We start from the raw sequence: 23,752 nt of genomic DNA, 5'->3' as shown, positions 1-23,752 counted from the left end.
GTCATGTCTAACTGAGCGAGTTGATGAGATTTCCCTGTTCCTCTTGGGCGAGAACTTTTAAAGCCTGGTCGGATATGCAATCCCCCCAAATACCGTCTGGCTGGCTTGTGTTTCATTATTGTGTATTTAGAGTTGAAAACCATGGCCTTACGAGGCGGCCCTGAGAAACTTGGTGTTCAATTGTATTTTCCTTTGTGAATGATTATGGTCTTGCGTAGAGTAATCAGTATAAGTAAAGCATTGATTGTCACGATAGCTATAGCAGTCGTCTCATTTCATCTAGTAGGACAGCCTTGAAGGACTTCATGGCCATGGACTAGGTACGCAATGCTACTCAAACCACGAAGCACAGAATTTCTTCTAGTCTCAAGATAAGTCATTCTAGTATGTATTAACGATCAGCTACCTAATAAATTTGGCTACATAAACCCAGCTCTGACCATGCAGTTTCGCGTATTGTTGAAACACAGCCAGAGACTATCAATATCCATTTACAGAGTCTCTTCCAAAGCCAGGACCTAAAAACATCGTTAGTTCAGAAAACACCAAGCTCCAGACATATGAACTCACCAAAGCAGTCCGCGTAGGAAGATAAACCTGCGTGAAGTTCTTCCTCCCATTCCACTCCATATCAGTGGTAAAGAATCTGGTGCCCAGCTCATTCCTCCCCAGACCTCCAAATTTCTTGTCATCAGTATCAAGCACAATCCGGTAAGTCCCCGGAACCTCAACACCAACCCGGTAATCGGTAAAGCTCTCAGTAGGGTTAAGGTTAAAGATCCAAAGCAAGCCCGCCCGTTCAAAAACAAGCACCTTGTCACTCTCATTCTTCAGACTGATATACGCCTGGTCCGAGTGCAACCAGCCATATTTCTCCTCGGTAAGCTGCATTGCCCGATCGAAATCGTTGAGGAACTTGTACCGGAGCAGAGGGTCCTCTGTTAGGTTTAGCTGGCGACGGGCGTACCAGAATGAGTTTCCGTTTCCTTCGCGGGGGAAGTCTAGCCATTCGGGGTGGCCGAATTCGTTGCCCTCGAAGTTTAGGTAACCTTCTCCGCCTAAGCTGTGGGTGATTAGGCGGATAATTTTGTGCATGGACATTCCTCTTTCGATGATGGGAGTGAATTCGGAGAGGGTAGACATGTGGGTATAGAGCTCTTTGTCGCAGAGCCACATCATGAGGGATTTGTCGCCGACAAGACTGGGAAGATTAGTATATGGATGATGGGTAAATGGGTGGAGTGGAGGGTGTGTCTTACGCTTGATCGTGGCTCTCGGCGTAGGCGATGGTCTTCTCGCCGTGTCGTCGGTTTACTAATGTGAAGGCTAGATTGCCGATATCCCACTCGCTGTCTTCCTTTTCTTTTAGGAGCTTGATGTACATGTCTGGGATGGCCATGGCAAGACGGTAGTCGAAGCCTACACCACCGAGCTTATGCGGGAGGCACAGGGCTGGCATGCCGGAGACGTCTTCGGCAACAGTGATACAATTGGGGTAGAGCTTGTGCAGCATTTCATTGGCCAGAGTGAGGTATGTGACGCCTTCCTCGTCAACAGTGGGACCGAAGTATTCATGGTAACCGCCGGAAAAGCCACTGGATCATGGTTAGCAAAGCTCAGCTCAATGTGAGGCCGATAAGAAAACATACCTTCCAATTCCATGGTGGACGTAGAGCATACTGGTGACACCGTCGAAACGGAATCCATCAAACTGGTACTCCTCCATCCAGAAACGAAGGTTGCTCAAGAGGAACCGGAGCACTTCATGGTTTCCATAGTTGAACAAACGACTATCCCACTGGTCGTGACGACCCTTACCACCCTCATGGAAGTACAGGTGATCAGTGCCATCGAACTCATTGATACCATCCGCAACATTCTTCGAAGCATGGCTGTGCACCACATCAAGCAGAACAACCAAGCCCATGCTATGCGCAGTATCAATGAGCTCCTTCAGATCCTCCGGGGACCCATAGCGACTGCTAGCAGCAAAGAAGTTGTTCACCTGGTAACCGAAACTAGCGTAGTACGCATGCTCCATAATGGCCATCAGCTGGATAGCATTGTAGCCCAGACCCTTAATGCGAGGCAGCATGTTCTTCGTGAACTCTTTGTAAGTAGCCACCCGTGTATCCGGGGACGAGATTCCAACGTGAGCCTCGTAGATACGCAAGCTCTTGGGCTTTTGGGGTCGGGCATGTTGGAAGGTGTAGCGCTCGTTGGCGGGCGGGTTCCAGAATACAGCGTCGTATATCGGGGAGATGTTCAAATCTTGGACAACGCGCTTGATCCAGGCTGGGATGCGGTAGATACGCTCGCCGCTGGGGAGAACCATTGTGATCTGATAGGGATGCTGTGTAAGTATGGGATCGAGAGCTGGAGTGACATCTATGGTGCACTTACCTTGATCTTGCTATCGTGAGGAATAGCTGGGGCACCACCCTTCGAGGGAACAGTGACGTTCCACACTCCGAAATCGTCCTTGGTCATTGTATTGGCGTTGACATCCCAGGAATCTGCCAGTCTCAATATTCATCCACCTAATAGCATCGCTTCTCGACGGAGTACATACTGAAATCGCCAACTAAAGACGCCTGCACCGCATTAGGCGCCCACTCGCGGTATATGATATCGCCATTTGACTGTGCATGGAGACCGAATGTCTCATAGCCCTAATTCGAAGCAAGAGTGTTGCGTCAGTATCGTGTTCATTGATCCCGTTACAGCTCAGCTTAGCCGCCAGCGAGCTTCAACATACCTTGCTAAACTTTTCCAGACCACCTTCTGTCCGATCAATATCGCTGGCCCATTTCTCGACCAAGCTGTACCTGTGCTTCAGCACATCCTTGTGAGGTTCGAGCCATGGGTCAAGCTTGAGAACACCTGCCGTTATCAATTAGCATGTCCCCGCATCGAGCAGATCGATCCAGGAAGCTTCCTCTTACCAGTTCCATCAGCGGGGTAATCGGCAGCTTCTACAGATGCCATTGTTAAAAAAAACCTTGGAGAGTTGTAAAAGAAAAGAGGAGGGGGCGAGGTGACAACCCCTCAACGTTTATCTTTCTCGGGGTGATTGGTTGCCGCAGCTTGTATTTGCGGGTGGGGATTGCGGAGAGCTCGGGCCCCCGTGGAGTCCAGACTGCCCACTTTCCAACTTTCTGGTGCCTACTTTTTGCATCATAGATGATAGCTGTCAATAATTCTCTTTGTATTGTTTAATTCAACTCTTTGCTAAACTATATCTGGTGGTGTTCTCACACACCTGGGCAGTATAATTTCTGCTCGTATTCCAAATGCAGATCCAAGCTTCTAAGGTTGATGTAACACTGTTCCTGGCCTGGCGCAACCCAGTTGCCGCTGAAAACGGGGCCAAATACTTTGTTGGGATACGCATTAGACTTTGAAAGCTCGTACCTGAGCGAATTTTATTCGTAGAATCCAGCGACCGGCGATGGAATAAATAGTTATGTACCCTATGAGCTGTTTGTAGCTCCATGTTGAATATGTACGGGGAAATCATATAAAACCAAAGAACCCCATCAAAACCTCCATCTCCTCCCGTCCCAAGACTTAGGATGCAGGACTTGGCGGCAGCTCACCTGTCGTCCAATTGACTGCGGTCGGCCCCAGCTCAAACTCCAGCGTGCCACCTTGCGCAAAGATGTCATCCCAGGTCAACCAGCTCTTCTTCCAGGCCTTGCCATTGACCTTGAGACTTTGCACATAGATGTCGCTGTCACCATTTCCATCTCCGCCCGAAGAAGTGATCTGTAGTGTCTTCTTATCGCCCAGATCAATGGTCATGGACGCGAACCAGGGTGAATGAATCAAGAAGGTTGTCTGGCCGGTGATCGGGTACAGGCCGATCATGTTCCAGAGCAACCAGGTCTGCATAGCTCCTGCATCACTGTTGCCCGGAAGTCCAGACACACCGGTCGTATAATCTTCTTTAGCGACCTTGCGAGATCGCGAGACAGCCAGATCCTGTCGACCGACAAAGTTGTACAGATATGGAAGATTAAACATTCTGACAGCACTCGTTAGTCCAGATCAAAGCTTAATGTAGAGAGGTTCCACTCACGGTTCGTTGGTCGGATCAAAAATAGTTCCACTCGATCCACTGGCACCATCAGTGAACATAGTATCCAGTCTCGAGACAACAGTTTCCGTCCCACCCATAAGATCAATCATGTGCTTCATATCATGCACATCCGCAAAAGAATACGCCCAAGAACTAGCCTCGTAATACGGATCACCCCAGTACCCACTATCAGTCAAAGGGTCCGTCTCAATAAAGCTGGAGGTATTGCGTGGGACCACGAAACCCGAGTATCCCAGCGAAGTCTGGTCCGGATTCCAATGATTCCGCCAGTTACGGGAGCGATTCAGATACGTTTTCGCATCTTCCGTCTTTCCCAGTCCAGACGCAACCTGGTAAAGTCCGAAATCGTTATATGCGTACTCCACGGCTCGGCTAACGGCCCGGCTGAAAGTGGGTGTGATATACCCGTATTCAAGCCAGTCTGGGAGTGCGCTTCGACCGTCGTGGGTCGAGGAGTCTGGGGCCATCCAGTCGACGGGCCAGTTCACGGGCGTGACTTCTGCGTCTTTGACCATGGCTTTGTAGCCGTCTTCCCAGTTCACTGAACCACGGACGCCTTTTACGTAGGCGTCTGCGAGGACATTGTCAGCGTTGGAACCACCTTGTGAGCGGCCGTTGTAGTTGGAAGATCGGGCGTCTGGCATGTAGCCGACGTTTCTCCAGATATCAATAAGAGAGCGGATTTGCTCTTCGTAAGCTGTTGGCTGGAGAACCTGCATAAGGGATGTGGAGCAGCGGAAGAGATCCTATTTGAGATGAGTGAATTTGTCTTAATATATCCTATTGCGGAGGATTCGAGATAGGACCTACCCAGAAAGTGAAAATGTCCTGGTAATAAGGCTCAGATGATGTCCAGCCCGGATTTTCTCCGGTCTGGTTTGTCGGGATGAGATGCATGAAGTAGAGGGACGTGTATAGTAGACTGAGACTGGTCTCGTTGGTGTTGCTTGTCGTGACCTTGGATAAGACCTCGCTGTTCCATTCGGTAACCGCATCATCCACGACCGAAGCAAATGATGTACCCTCTGGAATCTCGTTGTTCACATTGTCACAGGCTTTCTGAGTTGAGATCCAGGAGATGCCCACACGAGAGATGACTTCAGTGTCACTGAACGAGAACAAGCCACCGACACGAGTAGAGTTGGATGAAGACGTAGCAAAGCCACCGAGCTGCTCAACACTCTTAGCTGCACCTGTCGCCGTATAGGTCTTGTTACTCGTAGCAACAGAGTCGAAATAACCACCTAAAGAAAGTTAGCCTGTATATCAAACCAAGCACAAGCAAGACATACAGAAGTAAATGGTCCAGTCCGGCGCCTCATTCCATCCATTGTTATACACACCAGAGCCTTCATAATGGCCATCAGCGGAAATGGTAATGTTACCACCCTCATAGCCCTGACTCAGCCCTTGACCCCGGAATGAAGGCAACACATGCGATACATCAACCAGTACATTCCCTTGCGACCCCGAGGGGAATGTATAGCGATAGATACCTGCTCTGGAAGAAGCACTCAGTTCAACCTCAATGCCATCTCCAGTCTCAGCTTTGTAGTATCCGACAGAACCTTCATCAGTGCCACTTCGCGATACAGTGATGTTAGACAAGGGATCACTGATATTGCCAATCAAGGGCAATTGTGAGACAGTGCCGTATTTTGGTGCCCCGCCTGTCCCTTGTTCGTGCATCATGCTGAAACCCGAGAAGTTGCCATCGGGCAGATAGCCTGAGTATGAGTCTGTGCCTGATAGCAGGAGATCAGGGCCGAGCTTGACCATGCCGAAGGGTCGCACTGCTCCAGGGAAATTGTTGCCTCCACCTTCTGTTCCCATGCTACGACCATATTAGTTATGTCCTCACCCAGAGACGGAGAACGTACAAAATATCCACATGCTCGGTCAGATCCTCTCCTGCTGCAAGTGCCAACAGGGTAACGCCTGTCAACATCTTTGCATGCTTCATTGTGAATGTCCAGAAAGAAACAAAACACCTCGTGGGTGAGAAGCACCAACAATCTTGTACCACGCAGAGACAAATTCTGTCCCAGATCTGATAATCAGGACCTGCAGCGATCAACCTCGCACAGAGACAAAAGCAAAATATCTACAGGAGAGAAAGATAAACCCCGCGTCACGTCGAAGTCTAGTCGTGAGGGGAATCAGATAGCTTTATGACCCAGTCAGTACTGCACAACGTGCATGTGGCCCATTTAACTAGCACCGCCGAAACTAGCGCGAGTAACATCCATGGATACATCATACAACCCTGGAGAATCCCCGCTCGAACGTCCCGAAATCAGGAGTTTATGCTGCATTGTTGTCATATTGCTTCTCCCCAAGGGGCTCCGCTCCACCCCTAGACTCGGGGATAAGAATGGTTATGAATCCACAGACCCACCATAGAGACTTGGAAGGGCGACGAGACAAATAATGATTGAGCCTGGTATGAATCAATAAATAAGACAAGTAGGATCTGCGCTGTGCACGATCACTAGCAGCTATCCGGTTATGCATGAGGTATCGCCATCACCTCTGGCCAACCTTAGAATATTGCACCTGGTCATCTCCGGGATTATGAGTCGTCTAAGACTCAAGTTTGTTGTTCTGTTCTGGGAAGTAGGAATGCCGATTGTTCTTAAGTTGGAATAGTTAGATTGTTGATGTATAGAGTGATCAAATCAGGGGTCGCGGTGTACTCACATGCGCTGATCAGGGACCCGGACCACGTGTGGGGCTGGTTGGTTCTGCGCCATTGATTATACCACGCCAAAACATTGATACTGATAGTACTGAATATTTGATTTGATGTTATCTTCGAATCGGATCAGATAATGGGAGTTATGTCATTAATCTAATTTGGCCCGCTAAACTCCGAAGCCGGTTAAAATATGTACTGGATTCCCTGCTATATGCTTCTTTCAACATGAAACAAACCAGTCTCGAATATCGGGCTATTATGTGGCCTCCGCCTGTTCCTTCAACAATCGTTGAGTAAGATCATGCTGAATCCATTGCTCTACCAGTGCCACCGTTTCACCGACAAGGTTGTCATAACCCGGTCTATTTGGCAGAAACATGGACATATGCGCTTCCAGTTCAGTCATGTCCTCCAATTCCACCGGAAACCAGTTACGATTATTATGATACTTCCAATGAGAAGAGGGCAGAAGACAAAACCTGCGACTCTTGGCGGCCTTGGAAGGGTCAGAGCTATCACCAGAGCAGGACGTAGTAACAGAAAAAGTTTGCGAAAGGGCCTGGTCCCCTATCTGATTGACTGTGTTGGTGGATGCGATGCTTGGGGAAACAGACAGCCGGTTCTTTTTAGGTTTGTCATCTGCTTCCGGAGACTAATTAGAAACAGAGGACTCGACATAGATTAGGGAGGGTATTGTTTACCTTTGACTTTTTGCCGAGGAGTACTTGAGGTATAGTAATTGGTAAATCGTACTCTTTCTGGGTTGTCTTCATCTTTATCCCACTCCTGCATAAGCTGGTACCGCCGACGCAATGCTGCATAGTTGTTGACACCACCTGCAAATTTTAGAGGAGCCGTGAGGCGCTTAAGATGTGATGGAGCGGACTCCCGTTCTGCCCTCTTCTTCTGCACATAATTCTTCACGCTACTGACAAAGCTGCGCTCGGAACCATTCTGCCATTTAGGATCATAGTTAGGAGGAGGATCAGGGGGATTGAAGGTAGGATCATTGAGGATGGGTTCAAATTTCGCAGCATATGCAGATACTTGTTCTTCGGGTACTCCCCCCATCCTTTCCAAACAAGCTGCCGATGCCGGTGGAGACAACGTGAGGATGTAGTCCTAGGTAAGGAGTATCGTAGCTAATGATTCCCAAGATACGGTGCTTGGCCTTTGCAGTTTTATCCTTCTGCAAAAGTGCCACATCGGCAGCTATGATGCCACCCATACTGTGCCCGAGCAGGATGACATCTAGATCGTGAGACTCATGTGGCTCCAGCCTGCGGTTATCGTCAGCTTATTCTTCCTCAAATCTATTTTTGAAGCGATATGTCGACTTTATCGCTCCGTGCTGACATACCAGCCACTAAATCTTTTCACCGCCAGTTGATACTCGCCACGAGTCTTGAATCGAGGGTAAATACGGGTATATACCACGTGCGATTCGCTCAATAAGGCTGCCAACGCACTATGAACGTGCACGGGCATCTCCGAAAAAGTCGTTTCGGAGCCATTGAAGCCATGGATGTAAATCAACAATAGCCTTCGTCTAGTCGCATCCTGTGGCCCCGGCCCGGCCATCGATAGCATAGAGACCATTGACGAACCGGTTGAGGACCGATCCGGCGGAGTATAGACTGACTCCGGTTCCATGGTGAGATTTACAGAGAACGTGGATACGGGAGAGAAAAGCTTGAAATGACAGTTTAAAGCATTGGGACCTAAGCCGCATCGACCCCGCACAGTCCGGCCCCCACTTGTTAGCGTCAAACAATGATATGTGTAGACCTATGAAACCATGATGACTAGCAAATGGTGATTATCACTTCCTTTAATTAAGAAACTCAGCCCCACCGCATATTCGGGCCAAAACTAAGAATGGGTTAAATGTTTTCCCTTGGTGGCTGGAGGGCAGTAAACAAACAATTATTCCGACGTTGTAGAATCGAAAATTGTGTTTAAATACAGTAGCTTTGGCGTAACCTTGACTGAAGATTTCTGTCATCTTACTCTAGCTCTAGTCTATATATCAGATCTCCCTGTGGGGACTGAAGTCTGATGCCCAGCCCGCCCAGCCTGCCCAGCCTTACGGGGTTACAGCCGCAATGAGTTCTTGCTCTGATCTCACTTCACGTCAACACCTTCTTAATCCATGAAAATCCATAAATGTGCGGTATCATAAATGTGCGGTATTTACCTCCTAGAGAGCTGTGGACCTACAATGCTGATCTAGACCCATTTAACAGCGCGCAAGACGCCCCACACCCGCCACTATAATCAACTAGTCAGTCGACACCAGGAATCGAGCCATTGGGGGAAATTAGAAGCCATGGACTGGTTGAAGAGAGTATTCACTGGGAAAGATTCAGCGACAATAGCCGCCGAGAAAAAAAGCAAGCGCATCAGAAAAGCACGTCAACAGCAAATTCGCGCGCGGGAAGACGAGCTGAGACACCAAGCAGACGGCGATGGGGCCAAACACGCACGTCTCTTTGTTGGGTCACAGGGAAGGATGTACTCTCACGAAAGGGACGGGAAACGAAAATCAAGATAGAAAGAGGTTAAATTGCAAGCATGGCATGGTAGCTGGTTCAAGGTATCTGTTTAACATGGAAGGATTGGCGTCAAACATAGCAACTACATGATCATAGAGTGATTCTCATTTTAACACAGCGCATAATTCTCAAGCCCACAATTAGTCCTCCAACTTTGCCCGAGTAGGATTCCATGAAACAGGACTATACTCATCCGTTTCGAGCTCCTGCACCTCCTGGGCCGTAAGCGCAAAGTCGAAAACCTCGGCATTAGCAACAATGCGCGACGGCGTCACACTCTTAACCAACGGAATGTAACCCTTATCAATGCTCCACCGAATAAGCACCTGAGCTGGGGTCTTGGAATACTTCTCCGCGAGCTTCTTCACAGACGGTTCTTCAAAGCGAGTACCACGCACAATGGGACAGAATGCTTCAACAGCGATCCCACGCTTACTGCACCAGTCCGCGATCTCCGCGTGCGCCAGCCAAGGGTGAAGCTCGATCTGATTGATACTGACAGTCCCGCCTTTACCTTTTCCACCGCGCTCCGATTCTAGTTCGCTGATGTGTTGTTCCAGCTCGTTTAGGTGGTGTACACCGTAGTTGCTTACGCCAATAGAGCGTACTTTGCCGGCTTCGACAGCTTCAACGAGCTATGGAATGGGTTAGTATGAGATCTAGCGATTGGAAATACTTCGATGCTTACGGCTTTCCATCCGCCCTTGCGGTTCTCGGATCCACCGAAGGGGTTGTGGAGGAGCATCAGGTCTATATAGTCGAGTTTTGATTCGGAAAGGGTCTTGTCGACTTGCGCTTTGGCCTTTTCGTAGCTGATGTCGCCTACTTTGGATGTGAAGAATATTTGGTCGCGTGGGATTCCCGATGCGCGGATGGCGTTGCCACAGCCGGCTTCGTTGTAGTACTTGGCTGCTGAATCAATCTATGTTTGAGTTAGCATTTGCCTGCTACTATAATAGTGTGTTTGGCTTACGTGGCGATAGCCTGTCTGAAAGGCTTCGAGACAGCATCGCTCTGTTTCATCTGGTGGGCTTGATGAAAGTCAGCCTTCAGTGGATTAAGAACCAGGTCGATTGAGAGGGGATGTTACGTCTTGTAGACCTATGGCGATCTGTTAGTAATAAGATAACCACTGGAGACTCTACGGGACACATACCCCAAAGCCTAGCTTGGGAATCTCATAGCCACTGGCGAGCTTGATAGTGGGGTGGATTTTGGTGGCCATTCTTAGCATGAAGAGGAGTCGGTGTGGCGGGCAGGAGAAGAGAGTAGGTGAATGCACTCTATTATGGAGAAGTTTGATTGTTTTATAATCGGGTTTAAGATTGTCTTATCCGATTAACTCCTTTCGATAATCAGATGAACTATTCAACCAGCACTCAGTGGATGATGCTCCCGTTAGTCATTTGCGGGGCTGGTGATCGGGGACAACTGCATCCAGTAAGCCCGGTCGGACCTAGTCTGTTGCCCGGTCATCGATGATAATTTGTTTCAAACATTTGTCAATTGGATGTCTCATTTGAGATTATAATTTGGCATAATTCTTTTGACTTTGATGGTACTTAAGCTGTGCCAAACTGCAAATAGCCAGCTAAACATGATACCAAACAGTGACAGATCAGCTACCAAGGGTAACATCCACCTTTATGAAGAAATTTGCCAACATCGCCATCTCTCCGCCCGATTATTATCTCCATAATTGCCTTCCCCGATTCCATAGGATCGCCAGCATGGCCTTGAGCACTAACAGCCTCTTCAGAAGTCCCCCTAAGCATGGATCGCACAAGGCCTGGACAAAAGGCAAAAACACGGATGTTCTGGTCTTTGAGTCGCTTATGCATCTGAATTGTCATCATGTTAAGCGCAGCTTTGCTCATACGGTATTCATCCCACGCCGCGACACTGTGCGCACTCTGTAGATCAGATGCAAGTGCCAGCGAACCCAATCCGCTTGATATTTGAATGAGGCAAGGACGACGGGACTGCAGGAGAAGTGGAATGAAAGCCTCGGAAACAAGCATTGCACCAAAGACGTTCGTGGAGAATATCTTTCCGATCTTATCTCGTCCAGTAGAGCCAGGTGAAGTTGTACCTGCGTTACTTATGAAGACGTCGACTCGTCCGAATTGCTCGGACACGGTGTTGACGGCCTTGGAGATTGAAGCGTCATCTTCGACATCTAGCTGGACGACAGAAAGCGTTCCCTGGGCGTCGGTGGTTTGGAGTTGAGAACATGCGTCCTGTCCCTTCGGAAGATCTCGGCAGGCCAGTATTACATGGTAATTTGGGTGAGATATGATGGTTTTTGCTGTTGCGTAGCCGACACCTGAGTTGGCACCTATATGAAGTGATAAATATGGAGTAAATCACCTTTCGTAGCAGATATCTTACCAGTGATGAGGACAATGGTTGATTCCGACATCGCGTGCTGAAACAAAATGATCACGGGTCCACGGATAAAGATGGGTGGATTTGACACTTGGTGAATCCCAAAATTTCATTTATTGTATACATTCTGGCTTGAAAAGGGGGTTTTATAAAGCATTATTTGTGAATGTACAGTTGAAGTCGGAAATAAGAACAAATCCGAAGATAATATGTGATGTCACTATCCCCGATCTCCGGGGTAAAGCCGTCCCTGCAAGTGGATCTGGAAAAACACCTATAATGGCATCTAAGTACAGGCCTAATGAAGGAATTGGACCTCCAAAAATTAGCTGAGCTAAAGTCTGCCCAGGTGTGTCTATAGCCAAAAACATTATCCTCGAGTTATACCCAGCTTATAGCCCCATAACAGAATATCAGTGTTAAAAGAGAGACCTAGTACATACGCAGCAATAAAGATTAACACAAGTTACAGATCCCTCTCCCCCATTTTCTTCACGAGCGTGATAATTTTTGGTCTATAAAATAACCAGTTTATTTTCATCACGAAGTCGTGGCATTTGCCCGAATCAGCAACTTTGCCCACCAGTTCGAGCACCTCATTTGCAGTCTGTCTATATGCACTTTCATTGAATGTAAGGGCGGTGATCTTCTCCATCGGATCAGAAAGTCTGTTAGCGAGCGAGCGGAAGGGTTCCAAGTTTAGACGGATGCGCTCTGCGCGAGTGAACGGTTCCCTTAAAGCGGCTCATGTTTCTCTTGTTGTCTCGATGACATGTTTTTTGACCACAATTTCGAGAAACATGCCAGCTAGCGTAGCGGCAGCTTCAGCAGAAGGTACAATGTGCATATCAGTGTGATTTGTTGTACGATTGGTCGCTGTCAACTAGCAGAGACTGTTCATTCTGGGAAAAGCCATTTAAGGCCGGGGACAAGGGTAGTTTCGTTGACTTGGCAATTGCGGGGAAGGCGGCTCACGGACACTAATCTAATGTGAGGCTCCCATAAGACTATACACGAGACATGTGTACTAGGCGTACAGTACCATGTAATATTACGAAGCACATGTGTTCGCTCCACGCTTCACAGTTAAGATGACACTGTATCCTCGGTATCCAGTACCAAAGTGAATGATTGGCAGAATTTATTCGGGTCCACATAACCTGGGGCTTACTGCGTTAAGCAAGGGACCGAGACACCTGATCTACATCGCTGAGACCTATTTTGGTTGCCTGCCTCATTCAGCCCCATTGCAAGTCCCAATTCCGAAGCAATATTCAGGTCAGGAACATGTAAATCCCCCAATAAAATTACATAGATCAGTATGGTCATTTATCCGAATGGAAGCTTACAGTATATTCCAGCTTCACGTCACTGGGTTGTGCTGGAAGTAGGTATCAACTGAACACAAGGCTTTCCAAAGGGGCTGGACAGGGGCAAGGCAGCATCCTAGACACATTCGTTGTCGACCCCAATACGACCCGCGGGGCTTACCCTGGGGCAGTGTAGCGATGTGTTCGACTATGAACAGATGAGCTAATTATAATTTTGAATCCAAAACCAATGATCAAAAGTGCACAGACTCGCCATATGCAACTTCAATTATATTTTTGTCTTTCTCTCTCCACCCCGGGCCTTTTCTACTGTCCCCCTCGTATAAGTCTCACCTGAATTGGAGGTTCACTATGGCTGAAAGGCCGGACAGCGAAGGTCAGAGCAGCCCGCCATGACTTCATCATTTGTCGTATTCAAAACTGACCATTCACAGGCCTAATCCCAGTCGAGACTCTTGAACACCACTTAATAAGCCCTATCAGCCCTTTAAATTCCTCTGAACGAGCAAGCACCAATTCAGCACCCCTCTTGGACCCAATTAGCCCGCCTCCACTCCCAGCATACGAACGTACCCGACCAGAAGACGCACCGATGCCTGTTGACACTCCTCAGACTCACGGAAAGGATTACATAGGGCAAGCTCCTAGTGAATTCCAACCGGCATTTGCAGGTCAACACCCCATGAATTCGGTGGAGGAAGAGAAGACGTATCCCGGCCAGCCAGCGCCCAGCTATATACAGCCACCGCCGCTGGGGCCACCGCCGCAACAACAACCACAACCGTACTATGCACCAGCTGGTCAATCTAGTAGCTATGCGAGCGCAGTGCCTTTGCATGCACTTCGGCAGGCTCCGTGTCCTGTCGACTGTCCCGCCTGCGGACAACGGGAATTAACGAGGACACAACCAGTATCGGGATCAACTACGCAGTGAGTTTAAATTCATAATCAGGCTATTTTCTCGAAATAAATGAAACTGGTGCTAACTTTTAAATAGTGCCTGGGCCGCTATAGTTTGCTTCTGCTGCTGTCTCGGGTGTATTCCATATCTTCTTTCGTCTCTTAAAGATGTTGAACATTCTTGTGGAAAGTGTGGTGTAAAACTTGCATGTTGGCATAATAGTGGGCGTGTTGAAGTGTTCCAATATGGGCAAACCTCAGCAGTCTAATTTGGCTTTGATTGAGAAGATTCAGCTAACCAAACAGACATTGGAGTCTCACTATTCAGCGCTATTTGGTCGCATATTTGATTTAATGTTTGCTACGTTCTTGATGACGATACCGACTTATTTTACTACGGCTTTTTCTATTCTAGGCCTTCTGCGCGAAGGTCCTTTCGCGAATACAGTGTTTAATTTACATATCGCGCTCAAATTAAAGGCACCAAGAAATTTCCTACTCAATATCGAGAAGTTAAAGAAAATGATCCTGGCAAATCCCATGACTGATCTTCTCGAGATGCCAAGAAACTCGTATTTAGGTTCAGCTGACGCTCCGCTTGATGCCGTCATACACCCGCAGAGTCTTCAACCTACAAGACGACAAGCATCTTAACAGAGTTCTCATCACCATGCTAAGTCTGATTATAACGATCAGCGCCGTGCTGACTGGCTCATCGGCCGTATATATCTACATATTTCACCAAAAATTATCATCTCGCGTGCACCACAAATCACAATGCGGGCTATCATTAACAGAGTCCAAGCCACGGAACATCGAATCAGTCCCCGAGTGCGTCTTCACAGAAAAATACTTCGCACTCCATGATCACGCCTCGGCATCCGTACTTCGAAGCTCGCTTCCGAGCATCCCCACAGATATCCTATTCACCAAGCTGGTCCGGCGCAATATGACCACCTTCACACATTTCCCACAGGCCTTGATGATCAGGCTTGCCTGTGATACTCCAGAGGAAATCCAAAGCTTCAAAGCATCGCATATCTCTTCACTCGACTTCAATAAGGGGGATTTAGTTTGTGGCGTGTACCGTGTTATTGCGAGAAGAAAAAACAAAGTCGAATTTGAGATTAGGATGGTTAATATGGACTTTTGTTGTGCGAGACTCTCTTTGAGTTTCCATGAAATGGGAGATGAAGTTGTGTTTTGTTCTGAGACTATGATGTGGAGGCCGGCGGGTGAGTGTCAGAATATGCCGCTGGAGAGGCCGATCATTCGGTGGATGCATGAAACTGCGGCTTGGTGGCTAATTGAATCTGGTGTGAAATATCTGACAGAGCTGGAGTCGTGATTGGGTTGTTATTGTAGACTACTTTAATCTTGTTATATTGGGAGGTCTATGTTGTCTTCAAAATTGTACTCTTTGGTATAGAAACAACACAACATGATTGTATCAAACATGGCTAGTGAGGGGTCTACCTTACGATCTGTGGTGCTCAGTATAGACCATGATCATGGAAGCATGAAACTCATGGAGTTGGAGTGATATCATGTGATATGGAAACATGGGAGATGTGAGTGCTGTTAGTCGTACCTGAAACCATCAAGGATCCCCTGGCTATAAAAAGATATCCTTCTTACGTTCTGCATCCTCCCATTAAGTCTTTGTCTTCAACAAGGTCAAAGAATTCGAAGAGTTCTCTTTATCCCTGAGACTTGACAATGCACAAAGAAAATGACAAGTCCGCTGAGAACAGAAGCTTTGTTGTGCTTTGTTTGCAGATAGAGAGATAATGGTTCCCTACCGTGTATTCATGCCAGAATCTTTGTCGCTTTTACAGATAAAGAAGACAATAGTTCTACTTTGCTTCAATATCCATGAGTGCCATCGCAACCTTTAAAGTAGGGTACGTTCCCAAGTCCAAAATCTCCGTCCCAGAACTGATCTAAACAAACACACAATGTGCAGATATGCATACCACCACTATCCCAACTGTGGACACATCGCCAACTACACAGTCATGGGCTGCTTAGAGTTCACTAACCAGCTTCGATATCTTGCCAACGTGGAGATGTATTTAGCTTGCGACGATATCAAAATCTCTCATGATCTCCTTCCAGCAGACCATCCTGACCTCTGTCTACAATGCGCTTATGAATGGAAGAGCACATACCCCCAACAAGAACACGAGACTCAATTTGCCAAGAGGAATCGAGCCATGGAGGGATTGAACGCAGCAAATTCTATCATTGATTTCAAGGCCCGAATGGTTGGTCCCAAAAGTTCAGACACGAACGCAATACACGGAACGCGAACTGACATTTATCAGAGCAACCCTCTCCGACGCAACCCAGAATGCACGTGCTCTGCCTGTGTCAAATTGGCAAGCGTTGGATCTGATGTGAGAGAAGATCTTGATGTCCTGACCTGTGGCTCCCCTATGAGCTTGGAATCCCTGTCATTGGACACATCTGACTCGTCCTGCGTTTCTGAGTTGAACATATCTCATGCCCTTCACTTTAATTTATATGAGGTAACTAATCCCTGTTCACAGCTTAGTCTAGACCACGAAAAGCACGGACTATACATTCCCGCAGGTGGCGGCTTTGATGTGTGTGATATAGATAATCTTTTTCCCACCTTGTGCGATTTTGACCACCAATCTTATGTCTCAATTGGTTCCTCTCACAACGATGAGGCTGACATTTTCGAGCTTATGCCTGGAATTGTGACTGATTGCTTAGCACAGTTGGACCTAGACTGCGTGGAAGACCACGCAACCGACAGTACCAATATTGATCTTCTTGCAGGACTTCCTTCTCACAAGGATGTCATCCTGGAACTGGTCCAGGCCTTCCGAACAGGGATTATATCAAATGGCATCACCCATGAGATATCAACCACTGCCAAATCCAAAACTACTCATAAATCCCAAGCCATCAGCAAAACCTCAACCCTGAACCACTCCGACTCGAAGACTAGTCTGTGGCGCGCAAGCATGTCAAGTGCGTCTTCGCCTGAATTTCGTAATAGCGCTGACAAGTGGTTCTTGGGTTTTGAGCTTTCCTCATTCGGGACTGAAGATAATATCGACACCCTAGTCAGACATGGGACAACTGCAGAGTTCCTTGATTTCTCGGACGATGAAGACGGAGGCTGCTTGTTAGCAGGGTGGTAGATTCTTCTTTGAGTTGGATGCATGTATCTAGATAGGGCTTTTAACGCCTCGTTATATTTTTTTTAGTGACTAATATAGATGATGCGCTGGCTGCGCTGTCGGCGCTGTCGGCGCTTAGCTAAGTTATATGTGCTCATGTTATACTTAGTGGGCGCGATTCCGCCCGACGAGAACTAATTAACCTTGAATTCATGGACTTTTAAAATTGTACAATTGTACCGTTCTACAGCCTCTTTCATAAACTTCCTATGGGGCACAACTGTAGAGCTCTATAACCCTGGGACAAGCTCGGTCTATCCCGATCGACTCGGTATTCAACACCAGAGCTCGGGCAGTCGGACTTCGCCCGATCATCCCACTCGGGTTTAACTCCGTTTTCCCCAGAGCCCCTCCGACCCCCACGCCTCCACTCTTATTTATCAGGTTTATTTCCTCAGTTTCTGGTTTGTTTCCATCAATTATTTTTGTTTGAAACCATCACCAATTATGTCTAAGCCAGCTATCGGTTTCGTTGGCCTAGGAGCCATGGGCTTCGGCATGGCCACCAACCTTGTGAAGGAGGGATACCCAGTCCACGGATTCGACGTGTTCCCCGCATCAGTCGAGAGATTCAAGGATGCTGGCGGAATTCCTGCTTCCTCGTTACAGGATTCAGCTAGCGAGAAGCAGTACTATATTTGCATGGTCGCATCGGCTCCCCAAGTTCAGTCTGTCTTATTCGGCGAAGGTGGCATTGTTGCTGGTATGTAAATTACCTTGTTGAAACAAAGACATTGTTAACCAGTTGATTTCATTAGGTCTTCCCCAAAATGCGACCCTCATCTTGTGCTCAACAGTCCCGGCTTCGTATGCCCAGTCCGTTGCTAAGGAGCTCGTTCAGCATGGCCGTGGAGATATTCACTTTATTGATGCACCGGTGTCGGGTGGTGCTTTGCGCGCGGCGAACGGAACACTCTCTATAATGGCGGGCGCGCCAGATGCGGCTTTAGAGAGCGGCCGGTTCCTTCTCGAGGCCATGTCTGATACTAACAAATTGTACCTGGTGCCTGGTGGCATTGGAGCTGGAAGCAACATGAAGATGGTGCACCAGATTCTTGCGGGTATCCACATTCTCGGTGCCAGTGAGGCTATGGGCTTTGCAGCGCATTTGGGCTTGAATGCAGATGAAACTGCCGAAGCTATTAAGGAGTCTAGCGCGTGGACATGGATGCACGAGAACCGCTTGCAACGTATGGTGGAAGAGGATTGGATCCCCGGTGCTAGTGCTCTGACAATCATATTAAAGGATGTTGTAAGTGGATCTCCTACTCGTTTCGCAAATTTAGATGCGATTCGCTAACAAAGCCGTTCACAGGGAATCATTACCACTTCTGCTCGCGAGAACCACTTCCCAACCCCTCTTTGCTCCACGGCTGAGCAGGTCTACCTCGGAGCTCTTTTGCAAGGCTATGGAAATAAGGATGATTCCGTTATGGTTCGCCAGTACTTCTCTAAACCTCTCAGGGCTGTCTCGAATGCCAAGATGTTGGATAATGAGGCTGATTTGCGCCAATTGGTCCTGGACATGATGGAGGTGACAAACCTGGTCGCTGCGGCTGAAGCCATTTCATTTGCGCGCTATCTCAAGGTTGATCTAAAGCAATTCTTTGGGCTTGTCAGTAATGCCGCCGGTGCTAGTCGTCAATTCATGACAAGGGGATTGGAAATGATTGAAGGCAATATTGACATGCAACCTGGCTCGGAGAAAATTGATGCTGCCATTTTGCGATTGGAAAGAGCTGTACAAAAAGCGAGAGACCTGCATTGTCCATTGCACCTCGGAAACGCGGCACTCAATACGTTGTTTTTGGCTAAGCGGGCTGGCTTTGGGGATGAAAGCACTGTTAGCGTTATGCAAATTTATGGTCTTGGAATGTAGTTGTACGTACTATGTCTTTAATTTTATCTACCAATGCTAGTCTCATGTCCATGAATTCATCTTCCCAACGCTTGAATAAGCCGCAAATCACCCTAAGTGCCGCATTATCTCTGCCACGTGGAATTCCACTTTGATCTCAGTGGCTCGTGCTTGCCGTCTTGTGCTCACCTCCACCACCGAGCTTAGTCGTACGCATAGTTAGAGCCGCGGTAACCATGAACAGTAGCCATTCCAGGGCCCCGAAGACTGTCGCTGCCTCGAGCAACCCACAAGAGCTGTTCCCTGTCGCGCAAGTATCGTTTGATATTTGAACAGCGACGGCAATGAAACCAGCGAGCCATGAGAGGACAGCCACAGCCTCGAGGGCGACACGAACATAGCCAATCCACACACTATCCGCCAAGATGATCCCGGTAATGGAGTAGAAAATGACAATCACGACTGTCAAGGCAGCGCAGAATAACAAGAAGCCCCACGCATCAGGGACACCGTAGTAATCATAGAAGTTGCCGTACACGAAGTGTTCGTAGACAGTGTGGCCGCGAAACACATGGATAGCTAGGTGATGGGGTCAGAACGGTGAGTCGTAGAATGTATTGAGTATGCCTACCATAGCCGACTATTCCAATGATTGTTATGGCGAAGATGAGCTGCAGCGCTCGCAGGGCATACTTGAGCGTCTTGTTATACGATATGCTCACGGTCATGTTGGTAGCGTGGAATCTGGGAAGTGGCGGTTACAATGAGTGACTGGTATTGGAGTGAGGAATGTGGTTTGGAGTGAAGAGAAATCGAAGTTCAGACAATGGCGTGAAATGGATCATTATAAAGGGTATTCTCTCTCCTACTATAGATCACGCGAAATGCATGTTTGAGGGCGCTAACCCGTTTCTGGTTAGGCATTTACGAGGTTGTTTTGGGTTAGACAGCTACGAACCGTGAGCCAATCAAGAGTCTTTCTTGAGACAAGCTTCGCCACTTTTGGGTCGTAACGGGTCAACGATTACCTGCTTACCTGCTCACTGCCCGATTTTCCAAGCCTCGTAAGTTCTTGACCAATCATGTCAGCGGGTCTTAATAATGAGGCTGGACTGTTGCCTGTAAGGCTCGTAACTATCTAACCTTTTTTGGCTGATTTCGTGATTTGCAAAGATCTTTAAATATTAAGGTTACGAATAATGAATGGTACGTACGGACGGGAGTACTCCAAGGTGCTGGACCTAGATCACATCATCAATTTAATCATTCATAATATCATGCCAGGCTTTTGTCCTCTCTAGAGCGATGAGAATTGCACCGTTTGAACCTGTTCTCTCAGCTGCGCTCAAGTGGAATATCTTCCCACGCATGCTGCAGCCTTGGCTAGAAAGCCCTGGAGGCATATCATTTTGGTACTTTGGAGATATGAATACCCAATGCATCATAGCTCGATATACTCCGTGATTGTATGCCACTCTCCCAATGGCCCCCACGGCTTTGTGTGGAATACAGCTTCAACCATGCCTGGATAAGCCGGGCTGGGCACGATGCTGTAGCCAAACTTCCGAATGTCAAAAGGCATCTCGCTCAGGTTGTAGATCCGTGACCCATCATCGGGCAAGACGAGACCATACAGTCTCGAAGTCTCGTCTGGCAAGTCCTGGCCATTGAGATGTCTTTCTTCCAGCTCAATCACTCGCTTGGCAGTTACGTATGCGTGATGTGCATTCCAGAGCCCTTCCCGTCGAGGCGCCAATTGCAGCAATTCCAGGGCACGTCTCCGTGTTGCGGGATGACGGCATTTCAGCGCGGTATAATATAGGGGCCCTAGGATTTGAATGTCGAATGACAGCATTTGTGGTGTCGCCATTCCCACACCCGGCTTGACAACCTGTTCCGCGTAACGCACAAGCTCTTCAAAGTCAGCGTGGTAAGAGTCTGTGGCCATTTCCCCAGCTGCGGTGCAGACTCGTATCCAGATGTAAACGACTTTGTAATGTACCAAAAGTAGATTGAGTGCGTCTTCTTTCGCCGGCTTTCCGGCAGCCTGCATTCGTTCGAGAAGTTCATCTAGCCGGTCGCGCCATGTGTTTAGCCTTGTCTGATGTTTAATCTGTTCAATGAACTCGTCGACGTCGATTTGAAACATAGCTGCTTTGATACTGACTTTGCCAATGAATCGGATGCAGGTATCTAAGATTTCGATGAGCCGTTGTCTAGAATGAGCAAGGTCTTCCTGGGGAAAATCCTCTTTAGTTGTAGGGGCGTAAATTGGCGGAGTCATTCTGCCAGCGAGAGAACAAAGAACATTCAGGCGTGAAAATATCGGAATGATATGATCTTCGATGGCTTTAAGATCGTTGGACGAGAGGTTGGACCCTGGACCCTGGGCTGCGTCGCTGCTGGGACGGAGCGCAGCTAGAATTTTGAACCCACTCAGAACGTGAAGCATAGAAGATTCAACATTTCCTTTAAGGAGCTCGATACACGTGAACATAAGGCAGCAGGTCAAGGGTACCAAGTTCGAGTTGGGATGTGCTTGAATTCGCGCTGATAGGCTCTTCATTGCTTTGTTCCACTCTTTTTGAGCCTCAGGATTGGCATTAACATAGCCTGCCGGGTGCCGTAAAGACGATTCGACATCTTGATAAATAATGCTGATGGCTGATATGGCATGTCGAATTGATCGTTCGGAGTGTGATAGTTGTAAAACAAGCTTGCTCCAGAACTGTGAGGTGAATTGACCATCCAACTTCGCAGCAAGTTTCTGGTGGAAGAATTCGAGGCCGCGATCATTTACGAAGAATACCGGTTGACTTTGCGCAGGAGGCAGATATACCGTGACCACGTTTCGTGGTGGTGCTGTACGTGCGGTGCTATACTCGCATTCTCGGCCTCCAGTGGTGCAACGTCGACAGATAGGTTTTGCTTCATCGCATTTCACTCGACGAGCTTTACAAGTGCTGCATCCAGTTCGAACTCTGGACGTACTTTCTCGGTTTCTCTTTGGCGCAAGATTCAGGCTAGCATTCATGGTGAATGATGCGCCAAAGGGCGAGCTTATTATTTAAAGAATGGAACAAAAAATTCAGGACATCTGGAGGGGGAACTCAGAAGATGATAGAAAAAGAACAAAGGATGGAAGCTTGTATAAGTCGAGATTAGGCCGCCCCGTTTCTGTTGTGTGCTCATCAGCACTTGTTCACGTGACTTCAATCACAAGCTGACAACGATTAGCTCTAGATAGTCAACAATGAATACCAGCTTGATCATAATCTACCATTGTCAACCGGATTCGGTAGCTTATCAGATTCATGTGTAGACAATCAATTGGAAAGCCCCACCCTGCAGAGGAAATCCGGCACATCTAATGACCTATTATCAAGCATGCAAGGCTTCAATTTCCCTCAACCACTGATCAACTTGGAATGAAGGGCAATCTTTAAAGAAACAATTTAGCCCAAAGAAGTAATATACGTTTCCATAGTTCACAGAGTTGATGCGAGAGACCTACAACCTTGGATCCGGCCCACGTCAATTGACGTAATTAGACCCTCGGTCCATCTCCGACCCATCGGACAACATGCGACAGATAGCACCGCGGGCAGAACAGCGAACACCAGTAAGCAACAATTCGACCATTTAAAACTAGCTAAACCCCGCAATTAAGAATACCCCCCACGCACTCTCTACAGCTCTCATAGACCCAATTACCAGCCCAAGATGTCTCTCACCGAAAATCGCGCTTTGCGCATCCTCGATCATGCCTCAGAAAACCACTATGGCGTCCCAGCAATGTGCTGCTACAATGTCGAAGGCATCCTAGCCACAGTCCGCGCAGCAGAAGCCAAGCGCTCACCCGCCATGATCCTCCTCTTCCCCTGGGCAGTACACTACGCCGACGGAATCCTCGTCCACGCCGCCGCAGAAGCAGCACGCAAAGCAAGCGTCCCAGTAACAGTACACATGGACCACGCACAAACGCCCGAGATCATCCGGTATGCAGCCGACCTGGGTGGCTTCGACAGTATCATGGTCGACATGTCGCACTACGAGAAAGCGGAGAACCTAGCATTGACACGCGAGTTGGTGGATTATTGCCATGCGCGTGGAATCGCTACTGAAGCTGAGCCTGGACGTATCGAGGGTGGAGAGGATGGTGTTGCTGATACGGCTGATCTGGAGGGACTTTTGACCACTCCAGAGGAGAGTCAGGAGTTTGTTGATACGGGGATTGATTGGTTGGCACCTGCTTTCGGAAATGTGCATGGAGAGTATGGGCCAAGGGGAATTCAATTGGAGTATGAGCGGCTGCAGTCTATTAATGAGGCTGTTGGGAGGAAGGTTAGGCTTGTACTTCATGGGGCGGATCCTTTTTCGAAGGAGATTTTCCAGAAGTGCATTGATTGCGGGGTGTCGAAGATTAACATCAATAAGGTTTTGAATAATGAGTATGTTAAGGTGCAGGCGGAGAAGGCTGGGAAGGTGCCGCTGACTACTTTGTTGGAGGAAGCTACCAACGCTATGCAGAAGGCTGTTGAGGGATGTATTGAGATGTTGGGAGCTGCGGGGAGATACCCTTGAGACATGATTGTTATTTGGTGTTTTTATACGGACTATTTTAATTCAAGAATAGAACAGTTGTTTGTTTGATTTGTTACGGATTAAATAAGTTTCTTGATTATGAAAGAGGGCCTTCGCAACG

At 48.0% G+C, this 23,752-nt stretch overlaps 11 protein-coding genes across 11 annotated transcripts; 4 read left to right on the top strand and 7 right to left on the bottom strand.

Moving 5' to 3' along the window:
- Nucleotides 1-491: 491 nt before the first annotated feature.
- Nucleotides 492-2,988, bottom strand: N7503_005166 (1,4-alpha-glucan branching enzyme GLC3; the record flags this gene model as incomplete). Its single annotated transcript, XM_057064713.1, has 8 exons — nt 492-518; nt 571-1,201; nt 1,260-1,595; nt 1,650-2,341; nt 2,404-2,516; nt 2,573-2,672; nt 2,759-2,883; nt 2,946-2,988. The coding sequence occupies 8 exons, from the start codon at nt 2,986-2,988 to the stop codon at nt 492-494; spliced, it is 2,067 nt and encodes a 688-aa protein (XP_056922456.1).
- A 582-nt stretch (nt 2,989-3,570) lies between these two features.
- On the bottom strand, nt 3,571-6,065 carry N7503_005165 (alpha-1,2-mannosidase family protein; the record flags this gene model as incomplete). Its single annotated transcript, XM_057064712.1, has 5 exons — nt 3,571-4,027; nt 4,082-4,848; nt 4,913-5,346; nt 5,395-5,936; nt 5,983-6,065. The coding sequence occupies 5 exons, from the start codon at nt 6,063-6,065 to the stop codon at nt 3,571-3,573; spliced, it is 2,283 nt and encodes a 760-aa protein (XP_056922455.1).
- Nucleotides 6,066-7,481: 1,416 nt separating this feature from the next.
- On the bottom strand, nt 7,482-7,871 carry N7503_005164 (uncharacterized protein; the record flags this gene model as incomplete). The annotated part of the gene is made up of 1 exon (XM_057064711.1): nt 7,482-7,871. One exon carries the CDS (start codon nt 7,869-7,871, stop codon nt 7,482-7,484), a length of 390 nt encoding a protein of 129 aa, XP_056922454.1.
- A 1,624-nt stretch (nt 7,872-9,495) lies between these two features.
- Nucleotides 9,496-10,580, bottom strand: N7503_005163 (aldo/keto reductase; the record flags this gene model as incomplete). The annotated part of the gene is made up of 5 exons (XM_057064710.1): nt 9,496-9,990; nt 10,044-10,277; nt 10,329-10,386; nt 10,446-10,456; nt 10,512-10,580. 5 exons carry the CDS (start codon nt 10,578-10,580, stop codon nt 9,496-9,498), a joined length of 867 nt encoding a protein of 288 aa, XP_056922453.1.
- A 397-nt stretch (nt 10,581-10,977) lies between these two features.
- Nucleotides 10,978-11,777, bottom strand: N7503_005162 (uncharacterized protein; the record flags this gene model as incomplete). The annotated part of the gene is made up of 2 exons (XM_057064709.1): nt 10,978-11,693; nt 11,747-11,777. The coding sequence occupies 2 exons, from the start codon at nt 11,775-11,777 to the stop codon at nt 10,978-10,980; spliced, it is 747 nt and encodes a 248-aa protein (XP_056922452.1).
- A 1,648-nt stretch (nt 11,778-13,425) lies between these two features.
- Nucleotides 13,426-14,008, top strand: N7503_005161 (LITAF-like zinc ribbon domain-containing protein; the record flags this gene model as incomplete). The annotated part of the gene is made up of 2 exons (XM_057064708.1): nt 13,426-13,450; nt 13,509-14,008. 2 exons carry the CDS (start codon nt 13,426-13,428, stop codon nt 14,006-14,008), a joined length of 525 nt encoding a protein of 174 aa, XP_056922451.1.
- A 1,924-nt stretch (nt 14,009-15,932) lies between these two features.
- Nucleotides 15,933-17,150, top strand: N7503_005160 (uncharacterized protein; the record flags this gene model as incomplete). The annotated part of the gene is made up of 1 exon (XM_057064707.1): nt 15,933-17,150. One exon carries the CDS (start codon nt 15,933-15,935, stop codon nt 17,148-17,150), a length of 1,218 nt encoding a protein of 405 aa, XP_056922450.1.
- A 486-nt stretch (nt 17,151-17,636) lies between these two features.
- N7503_005159 (uncharacterized protein) lies at nt 17,637-19,068 on the top strand (the record flags this gene model as incomplete). The annotated part of the gene is made up of 3 exons (XM_057064706.1): nt 17,637-17,892; nt 17,948-18,441; nt 18,505-19,068. The coding sequence occupies 3 exons, from the start codon at nt 17,637-17,639 to the stop codon at nt 19,066-19,068; spliced, it is 1,314 nt and encodes a 437-aa protein (XP_056922449.1).
- A 136-nt stretch (nt 19,069-19,204) lies between these two features.
- Nucleotides 19,205-19,775, bottom strand: N7503_005158 (MARVEL domain-containing protein; the record flags this gene model as incomplete). The annotated part of the gene is made up of 2 exons (XM_057064705.1): nt 19,205-19,626; nt 19,679-19,775. 2 exons carry the CDS (start codon nt 19,773-19,775, stop codon nt 19,205-19,207), a joined length of 519 nt encoding a protein of 172 aa, XP_056922448.1.
- Nucleotides 19,776-20,488: 713 nt separating this feature from the next.
- Nucleotides 20,489-22,081, bottom strand: N7503_005157 (Zn(II)2Cys6 transcription factor; the record flags this gene model as incomplete). The annotated part of the gene is made up of 1 exon (XM_057064704.1): nt 20,489-22,081. The coding sequence occupies one exon, from the start codon at nt 22,079-22,081 to the stop codon at nt 20,489-20,491; it is 1,593 nt and encodes a 530-aa protein (XP_056922447.1).
- A 689-nt stretch (nt 22,082-22,770) lies between these two features.
- Nucleotides 22,771-23,631, top strand: N7503_005156 (class II fructose-bisphosphate aldolase; the record flags this gene model as incomplete). The annotated part of the gene is made up of 1 exon (XM_057064703.1): nt 22,771-23,631. The coding sequence occupies one exon, from the start codon at nt 22,771-22,773 to the stop codon at nt 23,629-23,631; it is 861 nt and encodes a 286-aa protein (XP_056922446.1).
- Between the last annotated feature and the right edge of the window lie 121 nt (nt 23,632-23,752).

The sequence above is a fragment of the Penicillium pulvis genome, assembly GCF_028828015.1.
Source record: "Penicillium pulvis strain IBT 33274 chromosome Unknown contig_23_segment0_segment0, whole genome shotgun sequence".
Taxonomy (NCBI): Eukaryota; Fungi; Ascomycota; class Eurotiomycetes; order Eurotiales; family Aspergillaceae; genus Penicillium; species Penicillium pulvis.
This window is presented reverse-complemented; position numbering and strand designations above follow the sequence as displayed.